This window comes from Charadrius vociferus, unplaced genomic scaffold (genome assembly GCF_000708025.1).
Source record: "Charadrius vociferus isolate BGI_N301 unplaced genomic scaffold, ASM70802v2 scaffold129, whole genome shotgun sequence".
Lineage (NCBI taxonomy): Eukaryota > Metazoa > Chordata > Aves > Charadriiformes > Charadriidae > Charadrius > Charadrius vociferus.
The window spans coordinates 4154266-4172388 of NW_009661374.1; the positions used below are offsets into that span (position 1 = coordinate 4154266).

General features: G+C 40.5%; 1 protein-coding gene across 1 annotated transcript in view; it reads left to right on the forward strand.

The window, feature by feature from the left end:
- The window catches only part of LOC104294286 (coiled-coil domain-containing protein 162-like), a 43167-nt gene extending 27291 nt beyond the window's left edge, over nt 1–15876 (forward strand). The window contains exons 16-22 of the mRNA XM_009893872.1: nt 1446–1613; nt 2517–2669; nt 5292–5423; nt 7003–7155; nt 12234–12354; nt 15306–15424; nt 15763–15876. Coding sequence (XP_009892174.1) covers nt 1446–1613; nt 2517–2669; nt 5292–5423; nt 7003–7155; nt 12234–12354; nt 15306–15424; nt 15763–15876 — 960 coding nt within the window. The remainder of the gene's footprint in view (nt 1–1445; nt 1614–2516; nt 2670–5291; nt 5424–7002; nt 7156–12233; nt 12355–15305; nt 15425–15762) is intronic.
- Nucleotides 15877–18123: the final 2247 nt, after the last annotated feature.

The following is an 18123-nucleotide window of genomic DNA, read 5'->3' on the forward strand; positions in this document are numbered from 1 at the left end:
TGACTGGCCACCCTGGGCAGCTGCCTACTGTTGCTGGGCTCTGCTTCAACCTTGGAAGAGACTTTCCACTCCCAGTTCCACTTCTCACTAGCCTAAAGCAATTAACAGAGGCTGTTGCAAGTCAGAAGAGCAAGCTCAATTGCTCAGTGGAGGTGTTAGAAACCATGAGAAGGGTTCAGGCATGATCAACCAAAATGGGATGGCAGATAGTTTGAAAACGAAAAAGTCTGTGAGGAACGTACACGAATGACGTGGGTTGTTTTTTTCCCTCCAACAAAGTCCTAGGATTTGACCAACTTTTTGCTGGTTTTACAGAAAAGACACCCAGAGCAGAGGAAAACTGGTGCTAGATCACCAGAATTTTTCCGCAGGGCTAAAATACATGTATTTTTCCCCAACATTCATTTTCAGAAGTCTCTCAGTAATGTTTGCTGTAAGACCAAAAAAAAATGATACGGAAAATTTCAGCAAGGATTTCAGCAAGTGAAGTTATTAGCATTTACTACTTAGCTCTGGCATGCGGAGGTGCCAGGCACCCTTGAAAGCAGACTCTGCTGTTGGCTGTGCCTACAGTCTGCAGTTGTGCCTACTTCTTATCTGAATAACGTAATATGCTAAGAATGACTTTTAGCTTTCCTCCATTGTGTTCATCTGGTTGCAAATGCTGTTCCATGGTAGGAAAATGACCAAACATTTATACCGAGCAATGTGAGCTTTAAATTCTGTCATTTAAATATTTTTAAATTCTGTCATGTACCTTCCTATGCACCCTTTCCGAGGGTGTTAATTGTCAAATATCAACAAATGGAACACATAATTGTCTTTATCAAATATTAAATGGTCTGTATGTACAACCTTATCAGCAGACAGCATATTTGCTCCAATAAATGAATTACCTCACAGTTTACTGAACAAATCCTGGTCACAACTCTTCTGACTTTCTCTCTGGAGGCAGGGGAGATGATGCTGTGGGAGGTCAGGCTCACCGACATAGCAGAGCCACACACAGGATCTTCTCCTAAAATCAGATTCCCTAATCCCACTCCCTAATCCTTCTGCTCCTCTGTCCTCTGCACACATTTCCTTCTGTTGTTTCTCATACCTATTAGGGAGGAGATGTTTCTTTTCTGATGACCAGAAACAGACTTTTTAAGGTTATATATGAAACTTGTGCATTTGCCCCCTTCAAATATTGGTCATGAACTGCCACAATTCTTCCTACTGTTTCCAGAGAAGAAATGTTTTTAAAACCAACAGAGATGTACAAAATGGATTATTTCATATCATCAATGGATTGTTTTCATCAGGCCTCTCAGTTAGGAAGATATTCTTGCTCTACTTAATTAGGTTTCATGCAACATATTCAGAGCTCTGGATCGTTTACTCCTAGACTATGGTGTTTGCTCATCCCTAGGTTTGCTCATTCACTTTCTCTGCTGTGACAGATACTGGGGCTGTGCCATGGGATGATTATGGAAATAACTGCTCTCAGATCCCAGCTCACTGACTTAGAGGAAGAAAATCTTGGTCTCAAAGAGAAGATTAGAAAAGAAGTACGGGATGAATATGAATCATTAGTGCGGAACTTATTTGTGACTTGTGTCCATCTAAAAGTAGGTACAGAATAAGAGGCGGTACTCAATCGGTCTCTTTTGTGCTGCTGTATAATTTACCAACAAGTGTAGCACTCAAAGGAATAAATTGCTGCAGTGTGCCAGGTGGATGAATGGGTGAATCATTTATCTCCTGCTGCTAGAAGCATCTTGTAAAAACGTCTGGTAGAAAAATAGCTTACCTTTTCCAAGAGAGGAGGCGTATTCTCTACGGAACAGCTACCACATTAAATAGAGTGGTGGAAGCTCTTTTTAGTTACAGTGGAGGGAACTTTTTGGATATAATACTTCAGTTTGTAATATTCTGCAATACTTTTCTTGGAAACTTTATCTCCACTATGTAATTGTATTGCCCACTCTAACAATGCCTTTGTTTTCTAGTAGTCCACTGATTTCTTTGGAGTGACATACGTCATTACTTACGAAAATAAGATACCCCAGTCAAACCTGTAAAAACTAACCTGATTGTGACTATGTGTATTAGAGAGCAACTACCTGCATCAGATCCCCAGGGTTTTGATTGATGGTCCACAAGCCCATTAGTGTCTGTGGCCAGGGCAATAGCTAGTTGAGGAATATTGTGATTTCTTTTGCAATGCTGAGGGTGAGTCCAGTTTTCACCAGAAAGCCTTTTTTTTCCACCATGGTCCTGCTGCTTCCATTAAATACATACACCCGAGGATTGCCAGTAGGTTGCCTGCAAATGATGCAATTGAAATTCCACTTCCTGTAGTGCCTGGATGCAAGAAGAATATTGCTCTGACTTCCTGATACGTTGATTCTAGGAAAATAATTATGGAGAAAGACCATCTGGTCGTAGTTGAGAGTCTTTTGAAATCTTCTGAATATTGCCTTCCCATATGTGCACACTTCATCTCTTATGGGTTCTGTTTGTAATTGCAGGGAAAGTTGGATGTCTATCGCCTTAGCATTGAGCAACGAGTGTTTGAAATCATCAGTGAAGTGAGAAGAGAAGGAGTTGACAATATGATTGATCTGAAGGAAAAGTTTGGCTCTACTAAAAATAATGGTGACTTGAAAGAACATTTGTCTAAAGTAAGGAAATACATATGTGCCTCAGTAAACAAACACAAGGATAATATCCTGGTTAAACTTGCTGAAGATAGCTTCAGTTATTGCATTCTATCATCTGAGACATCGGTTGGGTGAAGAGCATGGAGGTGGTCCATTACTAGAGTCTGTTGATGGCTACTCATTTGTCAGGCTGTCATGAATCAATCATTTTTGACTGTGTGTTTATGCTCCAAGTGCAGAAATTTTGGGCCAAACCTAGCCCTTAGACCCTGAATATCTGTGTGTATTTGAACTGAATTTGGTTCTAAACTTAGGAAATCTGCTTTCAGTCCATTCTGAGTGAAACTAACACCATGCTTTCTACGCAGGTGAACAGTGAGGTTGAACTTGGATCTGAAGAAATATAAACGTGAACTCACATTCAATCATATGTCAGCATTGTCATGTGTTGCCATTGTCCCTTTTTTTGCGTGGGGGGAGGACAATATGATGTATCAGTGACCCTGATAAGTGTGCTGATGGGAGTTTTATCTTCTTATCATGCAAACCGATCACATAAAAGAACAGGGACAGAATCCCGTTTTCCTCTTGGGGTTATTCAGAAACAAAAATATATTCAGCTTTATGTTTTGGAAAAGTGCCCCCAAACCTGATGTTCTGGGAGTTATAAACTAAAACCTGGAAAGTAATTTGCAGGCTGCAACTTCCAAATCAATCCCCTTCACAGTCAAACATATCCCTCCTCAGCAAAATTTAATTTCTACTAAAATTATGGTAGTCGGTAAGTGAATACAAATGAGATCAAATGGATAATATGGCTAAATATTTCTGTCTAAAGCAAATATGCCTGCAGATCTCTCAAGCAGAGAAGCTTGCAAAGTAGGATATAACTGTAATGCCAACAGAGTGAGAAGGGCTTTCCACGCCCCCAGTGAACCTGGGGGATAGGGACACCCAGAAGTAAATTAGGAACAAGGGGAAATGGAAGAGGTCCATGTGTGAGAAGGCTGCAGAGAGATTTCCACATCCCCACTGGGAAAGGACAGTGTGCCAAGGCAATGAAGAAGGAGTGTGGGGAGCTCATGTGTAGTCGAAGGGCTCTGGTTTGAGCAGAGTCATGGAAACTTGGTGGGCTGGTGCACACCATGGTCATGGGTGGTCACAGGACATTTAAGAAGGATCAGCAGGGAAGAGGAGCAAGAGTTGCACTCTGTGTAAGGAGCTCATTGCCTGCACTGAGTCTTGTATGAACGTGGCGATATACTACTGAAAGCCTATGAGTCAAGGCCAGAGGAGGGAGGAACGTTAGTGATGGTTAACGACTGTGGTGGGGATCTGTTACAGACCACCTGGTCAGGAGGATAAATTGGATAGGACTGTCTATGGAGAACTAAGAAAAGTGGTTTTCATATGAGGCCTTAGTGTTCTTGGAGGTTTTATCCATCTGGAAATCTAATGGAAGGGGAACAGAGCATTGCGAAAGCCTAGGCCGTTCCTAGACAGCATTAGTGGTAATATCCTAAATGCAAATGCTAGGGGAGCCAGCCATGGTAAATCCCTACTTCTGCTGCTCACAAACAGAGGAAAACTAATGGTGAATATCATCACAGATGTATGTCATCTGAGGCTACAATGACTACGAAATTATTTCAGTATCAGGAGAAAGGTTGCAAAATTATGCTGCAGAGGTAGGACTTGGGACTTCAGGAGAGCAGACTGACTTATTTAGGGAATTGCTGGGCAGAATCCCGGGGAAACTGGCAGGAGGGGAAACGTGACGAGGAAAGTTGGTTGATTTTTAAAGAGATTTCAAAACCAACTACCCTGTTATGCAAGAAGACCGGGGAGTTTAGCAGAAACTTGGCCTTGCTTGAGTTAGCAAGGAGCTTCTTAAAGGACTAAAATACAAAAAGAGAGATTGCGAGTAGTGGAAACATGGACAGGCAACAAAGGTAGAGTATCAGAGTTCAGACACATAGCGACGAAATTAGGAAGGCCAAAGCCTGGCTTCAGATAAAACCAATATGGGACACGAAGGGTAAGAAGGTGAGTTGGCACTGAATGGCAGAGCTTCTGTGCAGAGACAGAAGGCCAGGACCTCCAGTGGTCCTCGGTAACCCTTGTTTCTATAATTTTTGCGTAATGAAATTACTTTCCTCTGCCTTAAGAACAGTTTTCAGGAGGAAGTCTGCTATTTTGAAGAAAGAAGAAGAAAACCTGATGACTACACTTCTCATGAATCCACTAATTTCATTCTTGCTAAGGATATTGCAATTAGGGTGAACCAGGTTACTGAATATGGTATGAAACAAAATCTCCATTTGGCATAACAGTGTTTATCACCATTAACAGTGCTTCATTTCAGAGGGGTTTACCTACTTGCTGTTTTGGACCAAATTTCTGCATTTTTTTTTCCCAGTTTCTGGGTAATGTTCACATTTCCTGTTTCCCTGGAGACACAGTAATAGAAATTTATTGCCAAAGGCTGCACTGTTTCAAATTGCAAAGTTTGAGCATTTGAAAATTTAAATGAAATACAAATAGTTGCATGCTTTTACAATTGTATTTACTTCCAAACCATGCATTTCTTCCTGGGGAAAGGAATCTTTGCGGGTCTACTCTTACCGACGTTTTCTTTAGCAGGAACAGCTGCAGCTCTTGCGGGATGAAAACATCAGGCTGAGCACACTGGTTTGTAAGCTAAAGGCTCTGAACTGTTGGAAGCAAATTACTCAGAAGGCACAGCTCTCTGCAAAGCTTAGAGATGCTGAGAAGGTGACATTTCCCTACCATTTCATCTGGTTTTAGTGTCTAACTTTCTGCAAAACTAATGGTCAGATTGGGCAGGCTCACTATTACTCAGTGAATCCATAAGATCTCATGGTAACTGCAGATTTGGGGTAAAAATTCGAAACTTTTTTCTTCTTTATATTATGGGTATGAGTGGTCTTCAAATGTGAAGAGTGTGAAGCATATCCCTGATGCCTGCTTGAAGTAAGAGACTAGGGTGTAGCCTCTAGTATTCCTAAATCTGTTGTTGACTCAGAAGACTAATTATGACATTGTATCAAAATCAACTATTTCACGACTGACCAAAACCTATGAAAAAGAAGACAGGCAGACGTGAAGTGAAAATGAACTGGACTGCTAGCTTGGGAGGTGGCTGAGTGTTTTTTTGGGGTTGGTTGTTTTTTTTTTTTTTAATTGGTATCTGCTTAAACAAAGCAGAACACAGCATGAGGTTTATAAATTTAATTACAGAAATACAAGATGAAGCACAAAAATGACTAAATTAAACTAAAGTGAAAGTGGATGGAAAGAAAAGTGCCTCACTGCTTTAAATGAGGCTGATTAGAATGGAACAAACAGGTTATTGATTGCTTTATAGGTTAATTAGCTGCACATGTCAGGCAAAGGAAAGGCAGAATGGATCATATTTGTTAACTTAAAAAGAGTGAAAAAACAAAATGGGTTTTGTGTGCTTGTTAATTTTAAACCCAAATAAAACTGGATGTGCATACACTTAGTTCAGTTATATCAGCGAGATGCTAAATCGTTAGAATATTTTATTAAACAGATCAGTCAAAAATGGATTGAATTATTGCGAATTTGCGGATTTAAATAAGAAATAAGAGCTATCATCACAGGCTTTAAAACAAAAGTCTGAAGCTGAGAAAAATAAATGGGAAAATTTGTCCTTTTAAATTAGAAACTAGCTCGTCTTGCTCAGACAGAGCTTTCTTGTGTCTTGGCTTTGGAATGATCCTGAAGATCTAAGAACTTGTATTTCACTGACTTCCACTCCGAACGCAGAGGATCACGGACCTTGCTTTTTCCAGTTTAAATGGCTGGGAAAGGAGAGAGGGCTGCTAAATCCATGCCTGACATAGTAACATGTATATAAATATTTACATTGGTGTTTAAAATAAACAAAAAGACCCTGCCCCGAAGGAAAACAAGCTTCATCACACAGATTTTTACTTTAGAGATAATGAAGGATGAACAGATTAGAAGATGGGCAGGTGTTTCTAATGTATAAGAAAGATCAAGTTTTGCACTGCTCTTGTTTCCACACAAGAACTTGAATTGTTGTCATGTAAATATAATTCAAGATGAGCAGTTGTACCCATATGAAAGATTACCTTACATTTTCCTCTGTAGAGGACCCCTCTTGTCCATCTTGTTCCTCACTCTGCCTTAAAATGGTCCCGTCTTTATTAGAAAATAGGAACAATTCAATCCCACTTTACTAAAAATCTCTGAGAGATTTACCTTTCAAGAAACCCACTGCTATATAAAAGAGAGAAAATCACTGCTCTCATCATTGTTTCTGTTATGTACTTTGTGTTTACAGGAAGCTCTTCAAAACAAAAAAGAGTGTCTGAATGCCAAGATGATGGCAGAACAAGAGGTGACTTCATTTCAGGGTCAGCTCGCATCTGTAAGGAAAGCTCTTGCAAAATCTCAAGCAGAAAATGATAAGCTAAAGAAACAGCTACATAAACAGGTATCTGAATTCAACAGGTCCCTGTTCATCACTGTAACGCGTTGAATTCTTCTCTGCATCTCACTTGCTTTAATGAGGATTTTGCCTACTGTTATTCTAGGAGAGAAATGGATTCAAAACTAATCACATAATACAGTTACTGAAGCTGGATGTGTTTTTTATGTCATTGAAACTTTTTCGTCTCAGTGTTTTCACCATTGCAGGCAGAGAGAACTAGGGAAAAAACTGTAGTGTCCTGGATAAAATTTGAGTCACTTACCAAAATGACAGCTACAGGTAATACATTTATATACACAATCAACAGGGCTGGATGTGTGTTTTAGTAGAGGAAAAGACACTATTAATATTTGATTCCCCAGATTAAAAAAACAAATAATTACAGATCTTGAGGTTATTAATCTTCTACCAAATCATTACATTTCAAGGAAAAGTTCAGGGGTGTTTTCATTAAATCCAGAACAAATTAATTTCATGTTTGGGTTTTTTTTCCCCCCATCTGAACACCTTCATGGCTATATCACTGTCCCAGCAAGCTCCCTTTCGTTTCTACACATGGCTACACATGCTGAAATAGCCCATTCCTCAAAGTCAAATTGCAAAGCACACCCTTCACTTGCAATATACATAATGCCAAGCAACAGGATTGTATGGAAAATAAGTCTTGTCAAACCGACCTCATTTCACTCTGCTGATAAGATTACAAGTTAGATAGATAAACGTAATGCTAGAGGTGTAACGCATATTTGGAAGGGCCTTGTAACACTTGGGTTAGCAGCACATAACTTTCATATTTTAAATGTTAGTATTACACAATATCAATAAAAATGCTAAATGGATTGAGAGCTAGATTTTTTGGACATATAAAGATGTGCTATTTTCATTAAATGAAGATGGTTTCTGATGGATTTCTACAGGGTTTGGTAGCAGAACTATCAATAGTCAACATTTTTGTCAGTGGCTTGGAAATAAATACAAAATTATAGGTTATAAAATTTACTGATGACATATTTGGAGAGGAATGTTAGTGGATTTGATAAGGCACATTCAGTGAATAACGATGTGGGCAGAGCAGGAGTACAGAATCATAGAGATAGCTCGGTAACTTGGTTATCCCTCTGAGATGTATTGCAGTGCCTAAGTAGACGAAGACCGAGAAGAAAGCAGGACTCCTACAGAACAGGTGAATGCATCCCTGGATAGGACAGGGATCGTAACACACAGATGATTGGCCATGTGCTGTGGGACTGGAAAGGGAGGATGCTGCAATCTTGTAATTTATAAAAAGGGGATTAGTGCAGATAGATACATTAAAAATGGGTTTGTGGCTCAACACACTGAAATTCTGCTGCTGATTGCAGGGTGTACTAGTTTAAAAAGATGAAAAAAATGAGAGTGCAGAGAACAGTTACGAAGATGATTTGGGATCTGCAGGACATGCTTTCTAGCAGAGGGCTCTCAAAAGGCTCAGTCTGTTTAGCCTAGCTAAAAGAAGAGTGAGTTGATTACAGTCTGCAGATATTTTTGTTGGGAGAAAATAGCAGATATTAAAGGGTTCTTAGGGAAAGGTATAACAAGAGGCGGTGCCTAGAAGTTGAGGCCAGACAAACTGAAAATGAGAAACAATGTTTTTGAAATGTGATTAACTGTGGAAACGACAATATATCTGACTGAGTATCAAGTCAAGACCAGATGCCTTTCTGGGAAATAGGGTTTAGTCAAACCAACTTGCTCATTCCAATACAAGAGTAATTGAGGTAAAAGTGATATTAAAAAGTCACATCTGATGGCTTGATTGTTCCATTCTGAGGTTATTGGTCTATGAAATTCCAACCTAGTAAGGCTTAGAGAGCTCCCTAGTGAAAAATGTTTGGGCTTTGACTGCTTTTAGCTATTTGTGTTCAGATTTTTCAACAGCATGGAGTTGTCTTTAGCTGATAAATTGGTTTTCTTCACTGACAATCTGTCAACTTACTTCCAAAAGACCCATCTTTCTAGCAGCTGTTTTTGTTGTTGTTGCTGTTTTCCTTTGGTTTCTGACACCAGCTTCTGGTTCTTTCTCTTCTTCCTAATTTCTTTCCTTGGTACAGGTTGTGATGATGGTGTTTACAAGCAGCAGACTCGATTCCACAACCCTTGGCTGTACAGGAGGGTTTGACCTGATACACACAGCTTGTAATACCATTACATTCAATTGTGGTACAGATTCTAAAATGTAGCCGTACTTCTGCCTGTCTCTACAAACAGAGTATAAACAGCAATGTTTGAAAAAGCTGTGCTCATTTTCCCCCTCTCTTTCCTTGTTTATATGTTGCTTTAAAAACAAGTTCCACATGCAGAGCAGAGGCTGGTTGCAGAAAGCAAATTACAGCAGACTGAGGAAATTGGAAGCAACTGCCTTGTTGTTTATTTGCAATTGAACGAGTTCTACACATGAATGTTGTTTTTGAGGCTTCTCTCTCTAACAAGCAAGGATGTAAATACAGCATTCTATTCCCACTCCCCCTTACCCTTCTCTTGAACTCCCCAGTCCCACAACCCAGATTTTCTTTTGGGTTTAGGTCTGATTGTGGTCCTTTCAGAAGATCATAGGATTATTCAGATTCGTTTACCAACATTTCATTATCTTCAGTACCAAGCCATGTGGGATCAGGTCTGTCCTCATTCAGCTCAGCTGGGCATGACCTCTGGGGAGTGGTCATCAGGGTTTAAAAGGAAATCTAAAAAGGTGTGTATGGGAACTGGAAGAAAGTCATTCAAGTCTGAAACTTTCATGATTGCATGTTGTAGAAACAAATGCTGTTGGAAGTAGTACAGAGGAAGACACAAGAACTCAAGAAGAAACAAATACTCAGTGTGATGAAAGCTCAAAACACAGAGAAGATGCTTGAAGAGACAGAAGAAAAAGAGCAGAGAGTGAAATGCTTGACCAAGGAAGCTGAAAAATCTTCTAAAATATGCTGTCCTCATCAAAATGAGATCAAAAAAGAAATGCAGCAGGTAAACTCATAATCCAGACTTGAAAAATAGAAACAGTCATCTTTCTGGAGAGATGTCTTAACACTGTCTGACCACATCTGAGTGTGTCCCTTGAAGTGTCTGAACTTTACGGAGTTTCACTGTAGCCCTCCAAGTGCTCTGGATGGGGGTCTTGCAGCATGAGCCTTGGCACTGCGCTGGGCCCTGCCTGCTGGGGGGTTAGGGTCATGGTCCACCTTTTGGTGGCATCTTGTGTCTCTGATGCTTCTCAGGCCCTTCCTGTTGAGCCTGGTTCAGTATATTTACTCTAGAAAGTGAGTATTATTCTCCTTATTTTAGAGGTAAACTGCCTGAGGGTTTGTGTAAGGTGCTGGTGCAGTGGGAGTGGGTGCTTGCACCCTGAGGGGATCAGGAGGTGCAGCGGGTGGCTGGGCTCAGTGGCTCTGGAGGCTTTGGCCAGCCACGCATCCCCTGTTGGGATGTCTCCTCGTGGTGTGCCCTGGGCCTCTGCTGGAACCACCATCCTTGTCACCACACTAAATGGGGAGTTCTGGAGCCTCGCTTGGGCTCTGCCTCCCTGCTGAGGCCCTGTTCCCAGGTCTGTAGTGGTTGTCACTTTCCTGGCTCTCCCTGTGACATTTCCCAGGCAGGGCTTCCGCACCAGTGCTGCAGAGCTGACAAACTGCTGTCTTTTTCCTTTATATACTCTGCATTTGACATAAACTCTCTGCCCTCACCTCTGTTTCACATACCTTACACCACTGGTTCCCAAACTCTGGACTACCAAATGAATATATTGGGGAAGGGAACAGTTTTGATCCAGTCTGGCCACAGAAATGGCATTAGTTTTTCACTAAACTGATGCCATTGTACTGAACTGATGCATTGAGTTTAAATCCATTACTGCATTGCTGATCATTGATTTAGTGTAACTGAGTAGCCAGATCCACTGTTAAGATTATCTTCCTGTAATAGAGATTTAACTACTTCAATTTAAAAACTGATTTGGCCAAGTAAGTGCAGTCTCTGGGTTCAGCACAGCTGGTAGACTGGGCTCTTGGCTGTGAAATGTGAAGTGCTCCTTTTGTAGTGTACCCTGCAAGAACAAAATAGTGTTTGGAAACCACTTGATTAGACTTTAACTAGATGCATCCATCTACTAACTGACAGCTTTGCTGCCACGGAAGTCTCCTTGCCATTGCTTTCTTGGCCTACAGAGAAAAAAGCTTTGTAACTGTATCTGAATGCCTTTCCTGTAAACTAAGCAAAGTATAGTCTGTCTTCAATCTTCTAAAGCACCAAGGTGAAAGCGTGGGCTGTTTGTTTTCCAGCGTCAAGATGACAAATGCCATTCTGCTGGGAATAATTTCTCAGGTTGTTGGCATGTTTTCTAATCAAAATCATACAGGAGACTTTTACACAGCCAAAGCAGTTGGTGCAGACATGTAAGACCACTGATTTCATTGGTATCTGTCTTTGATGTGGCTCTGAACTGTTTTGCTGTGTTTACAAAATAACTCTTCAAGGATCGGAGATGTCAACATCTGGATTGGCCTTTAAGGAGAGCAGGAAGGAAAATGGCAACTGCAGTGTACAGGCTTTTATTGCCACACAACAGTCTCAGCTGCAGCTAGCACCGATGTGGTCGTTAACACTAACAAACTTTAAATATAAAGTTAGTTAACAAATTATAGAGTCTGTGGAAGAGATGAGGGAAGAGCTGCTGGTTTTTCCACATACTTCTGACCTGGAAATGGAGGCAGGGTCTTGTCTAATTAGGGTTACATGCAGAGAACAGAGAGAAAAGGCCTCTGTATTGTTTTTATCTTCCTCCAGCAATGGCTGAAAGGCAATTATTAAACAATAATGAGAATGTAAATTTGCACTATTTGTGCTTTATTTTGCATTCAGAGGGATTATGGATATGTTTAGCAAAGCTGTAATTATGGATTATTTCAAACAGCAAGAAGTAATGGCCTCTAATTCACAAGAGCGCACAGGGCAACAACAGATTTTCCTTTAAATCTGGGCCCCTGCTTTGAGGCAGAGCTGTAAGATGGTGAATTTCCATTGCTGCCATTAATCCTTTTACCACCTTTTAGATAAGAAGCCGGTTAACCCAAGAGTGCAGTTTAAAGCAGGATGCCTTCCAGCATGTTGATGAACGGCAGTGCCAAGTTTATGACCTGGAAGCTGCAGTTTCCCAGAGGAATGCGACTGCAGGTAAAGATAGATTGTGTGTTGTAATCTGCTTTCTTGGGGAAATAAGTCTTGTGAGCTATGTGTCTGTGCCTCTGAATCCCTCCTTAACCTTTGAAGCAATAGCTATGTGTCTGTGCCTCTGAATTCCTCCTTAACCTTTGAAGCAATAGGCAACTTAAGCCAAATACGAAAGAGAAGACCTCCTCTGTAATGAAAGCGTTTAGGAAGAAGAGAAAGACCTAAAGCAGTCTTGAAGAAAAGTCAGACAACTCAAAAGCCGTATGCCTTTTTACACTGCAGCTGCTCAGGCAGCACAAGAAACACTGACTCCCAAGTTAATAACTTTTAACCATGACTTGTGTTGTCTTTTGCTTTGTAGGGATACCATGGGAAATATGAGGGGCTGCATTTAGGGGAGGAGGCAATTAGGAAACAAAGGATCCCAAGTGGTAGGAAATAAGGCTTCATTTGTGGCTCTGGTCTTGGAACAACCTACAAATGGTGCGGGGCAGCCAAACAAGGCTGTACCCTTGTAATTCGATGAGATACATGCCTGTGATTACAGGTATCTTTAGAGGATCTCAAAACAGCAGTAAGAGCTTTCCACCCTTTAATTGAATTAACCTGGAACTTTAATCTTTAACAAAAATCTTTCTTCTCAGCTGTCTGTTAGGTAATTTTTCATGTAATGCTTACGTAATTCATGTAGCTTAAAAAGCTTGATTAGGGATTTCTACTCCTACCTGCCTGAAGTTGCTGCTTTTCTCTGTGGTATCAAAATCCTACTGTCAGTCTGGCAAACTCATGCAGAAAAATTGATGGGGGATACCTAAATTCCTAGTAAATTAAGTAAACAGGGGAAAAAAAAACTCCAATGACCTTTCAAGGTGTATTTCTATGCCATGAAGAACATAAAGTATGACAAATTTAATTATAGTTTCCTTCTGCAGGAAAATGTTTGCTATTCCTGCTGCAGGAAACTGAGAAATACTCATTAGCACGCTGCTGAAGACAAGACATGAACCAAACGTGGGGAAACAAAGAACAGGGAGGTAACTTTAATTAATGCACAACTATATTTGGTTTCTCTGGCTTTAAACCAATCAAGTTCAGGGGAAAAGCTGGTGCAAAACTTGTAAGTCACACTGATGCTACTGAGCACAAGGAAAGCAGCTGTGACAGAAAGCAGATGAATTATTATTCTATTTTCCTGCAGTGGGTTACCATTGTTAAACACGATGCAGAGCTGGGAAAATTGGCTGTGGAGCTTGGATTTCTCTATGTTCAACACAGGAGCTCTGAAATGTGTTAAAACTCTGCAGTGTATTGTAGATACCTTCTTACTTGTGTGTTTGGTTTTTTTTTTTTAATTATTCCTATGTCTGTAATAGTAGATGGATGTTGTGAGGTTTAGTGGTCGGGGGTTTTTTTGGTGTGGTGGTTTTTTTTTTTTTTTTGTTTTACTTTCAAAAAGGTAGAAGGAAGATTGCAGAGCTGTTGTCCCATAGTACAACCAGTATAAGAAGTTGTTTTCTAGGTAATAAGTCAGTAATAAATAGCTATCATTTTGGATGCATTAATACTAGTACTTCTCATAAGGCAATCCAGACTTGCATCATGTAAAGATTTGTCTTTTCTATTAATCTGAGTTGCACTGTCACTAACCTGACTTCAGACCTATAGCATTTAGCCAGACCTATTTGTCTATAGGGGTGGCAACTGTTACTTGCAATAGCCCTGTTTTGACCATAAAGGTGAGGGTGTTTTTGAAATGGAGCATGTCAACTCCAAGAATTGCCCACATAAACTAGGACTTCGGGCAGTTGGTGAGAATAATCTGTAGATCAGCAGTCTGAGCCACATCCTTTAGCTTTTTCTCTATTCCTTCTCCTCCATCTTCACATCTTCCTCTTCTTCCCTCTGAAATGCACTGACCGTGGCTCTGTCTCAGTAATGTAAAACAGTTGCTGCACTTCTTTCTGGGTTCATGCGATGCTTTTGTAGTCAGTCCTCTCAAGCCTCTGCTTCAGAATGCGTGGATGCTGAACGCAGTCTGACCAGACTGGGTAATCGTGCACCCTGGGCAGCTGCCAGCTGCTCTCCTGACCAGAGTCCTTTGGACACGCACCCTGAAATAATGCCAGAAACAGCTAACCAATGTGGTCTGAAATATCTGGGATCATATCTGAGAAGGAGGAAGAAGACTGTCTCAGTTAGTGCAGGATTACAGCTACACAGCAGCAATACCCTCACCATTTTACATGAAGTTAGTGGGAAAGGTTAACATAGGGTTAAGAAGTGGTATAGCAACACCACATTGTACACAGATACAAATCAGGGTTAAATCGCATTACGGCTGATAGCAAGCATAGCATTTGATTCAGTGGGGATTTTTTTAGTGGTTGAAGGTTGGCATTAAGTGGCTGCATCTCTGCTTTTCAGAAGTCTCAAAGATGAGGACTGGAATTCACTAGTGAATTTAGTGTCACTGGGAACACATCATCAACACCACCACCTCCCCTTTTCATCTTGAGAGTCATGGGAAAAAGTCTCATAAAATGAAGCAGACTTGGGGTAGCAAGAATTTTCTGCTTCACTGAGATGTCTCCTGCTGGAGAAATGAGTGCTGATACACTCATTACTATGAATGAAAAGGGTGTGGGGTGAGCTGCAAAAATTGCAGAGTTGCACATAGTTTTTGCAAATAGTTGCAATTATCTGCAAGCAGTTTTTATTCTACTTTGTGAAGATCATTCATGAAACAGTCTTTCCAGACTAAGCAATCTATTATTCTATTAGTACTATGCTGAGTGTTTACAACTTGTTTTGGGTTTTTCGGGGTGTGTGTGTGTGTGTGTGTTTTTTTTTTTTTTTTAATTTTTCACCCTAGCATTCTCCTTAGAGGTCAGAAACAACAGCTTTTGCATTTACTCAAGTTCTGCTTTAACTCTGTGTTTTTGATAACACTCCAGGTTCTGCAGCCCAGATACACAGCATGCCCACTCAGCATAGGGATTACCAGCAGCATCCTTTGGATTTTGACCCAAGAAGCAGCAATGCAACAGGAGGAAAAACTCAAAGACCAAAGACAGTAAGTAACAGTGGCATTGGTAATAAGCTGATACAGTTGCAAAAGGAGCAACTTCTTTGCCAGTTTGCAAGCTGTGATTTGTATACATACACAAGCAGGTTTCATCTGGACAAGATGTCAAATACCTTTTAAGAGTAAGGTGACCAGTATGTATGGCTAGCAAACAGGGGAAAAAAAAATGTTCCAAATATTCCAAAAATTGATGAAGGAAGGGGGGCAGGAGGGAGGTATTTAGTTAGCAATGATCCAGGAAAGATTTTTTCCCTTTTTTTTTTTTTTTTCTCTTTTGTACCATGCCATGGTTGGTGACACTTTTTACATGTTATTTATACTTTCAGGTGCCGAGCAGATGGAAAGAGAGGATGGCAGATAGGCTATTACCAAACCTAAATGATAAGTCTCTTCCTACTGTCTTCATGCAGCTACAGAAACAAAGGCTGGTCCAGAAGTAAACCTAAATCAGTCCAGGGCATTTTAGAAAATGCTCTTGAACTGGCAACTTTGAAATACCAGAAGGACAATTTATATACAAATCAAAGGGAGGCAGTAATGCTCCAGTACTGTGCATGTGTACTTCAACATATTTGGGTGCAGTGTTCAATACCAGCCCCAATCAGTTAATCTGCTAATCCATTTTAGGTACTGGGTGACGCAGATCCCTCCGAGCAAGAGCAGCACTGCATGCCCTCCCTTTGCAGAGAGTGCAGCACAGTACAGAAAGGCAAAGATATCACTCTAAACTAAAAGGCTTCCTTTTATTGTGGTAACCTTGGAACACAATGGTGCAAAGCGCATAGCTAAGTGCTTAGAGCAAAAGCATTGGGTCTGGTGTTTGGTGTGTTTTTTTTATTTTCTTTTAAACTCCTTTCTTATTGCAACCCCTGAACACCACATCCTGCCCCATGCAGTGCTCTCACCCCCAGAGGTTGCTGCCTGTACACTTAACCTTTCATGCCTGTTTAAAGATGACTCATCAAATGCATTAGCGTCTCCACCTTCCCTAGCACCTTCTCTCCCCTCCCCCTAGAAAGGGGAAGAAGGGCAGCTCCTTGCACAATGCTACGCTAACCAGAAGGCAGGCAGCAGGCAGGGGGGGAGGGGGAAAGCATAGATCTACCTGTATTTATGTTGTATGAAAAAAAAGCTTGCTTTTATAGCCTAACCAATAAAGGACTCAAAGTTGTCTTTCAGAGATGTGTCAAATTATCTCGCAGCTTTTGATGAGGTAAAATACCAACCTGCCTTCTAGTATCACCCACAGAGGCTTGGGAACATGAATAATCAAATACCTCAGTACTCTTTTTATAAATAATTAAGACCTAGAATTACATTTGGGCAACCTTAACAGCATTGCATTGTTTAAACACCAAGTAAAGGAAATCTAACTTCTGTTAGAAATGCTGCAGTATGTAAAGACAGAGGACTCCTAGAATAAGGCTGACACCCCTCGCTATTACTGAAAAAAGCTTTATTTCATTCAAGCTCGCAATATACTCAGAATGCCGTGGAATCGGTTATCAAATAACATGAGTTATTTTTAAGGTATGCCTTAAATGAATGAAAAGGCAACTGATAACAATCTGAAGTCAGCTGTCACTAGAGAAACTATCAAATGTGATTCTAGCACATTCCTAGAACCAGATGCCAATTTGGAAGTAGAACAGTATCTTAAGTATGGAGCACTTATGTCTGAGGCTAATTACAGCTTCTTAATAAAACACTTCAAGTATTACTCAACATAATACAGCAAAATTCAAACATGATTTTTGAATGAATGCTATACTTACAGAAGACCACCTTCAAAAAACGGTAGTAACACAACACTGATATTATGGAGAAAAACAATTGTGCATAGGCTTTCAGAGCTGCATTGCAACAAAAACTTAATTTAGTCCTTGACTGTGCGCAGTAATGGATGATTTTCTGGAAGGCATAGCAATTTTAAGCACATCAGGAAGCTCTCCATTTCCTTCATTTCCATACAGCTTTTCCACAAACACTACTAAAATTTTTGCAATTTTCCATGAGGCTGAGTTATGTCAATATTACCTGGTGACACATTCACTACCCACAAAAGCATCAAGATCAGGATGTGAAACTGCTGAGGTTACTTCACTCAGAGCTGGTTATCATTTTAGTCAGTCTGCAACTACAGAATTGCCCACCCTCTGTTCTCTTGTTCCAGCATACTGACCCTTATTCCCTAGCAAATATCCTCTTTCTCATGCAATCAGTAAATAAATAAGGCTCAGAGCAATACCTTTTTCATGAAGGTCAAAGATCTTGATGTGAAAAGATGTTACAATGCAGGGGTTATTAACAGCCTCCCTGGAACCGCAGATTGCTGTCCCTCTTCCACCCTATAGCCTGATATCCAGTGCTTTGCTACTGAAAAGAGGAGCATTAAGCCATACGGGTTGGTTGCAGCAAGTGGAACACTTCACAAATGCCTTGCTACTCTTTGGCTTTAAGGGGAAAACAAGGTTAAAAATGGAAAACATGACCTAAAGGAGAATTCTTTTGGAGACAATTCTGAATCTGAATCGGTATTGTTGCACCTACTAAAAGCAAAGTTAATACTGTCTTTAGGAGAGCTAACTTAACTCTTTAAACATTTTATTCTCCCTCCCCCTACAGCGTTTCTCAATTCCTATGGAAAACAGCTCTTGTTGGCAGACAGGCCCCTCAGGAATTGCTCG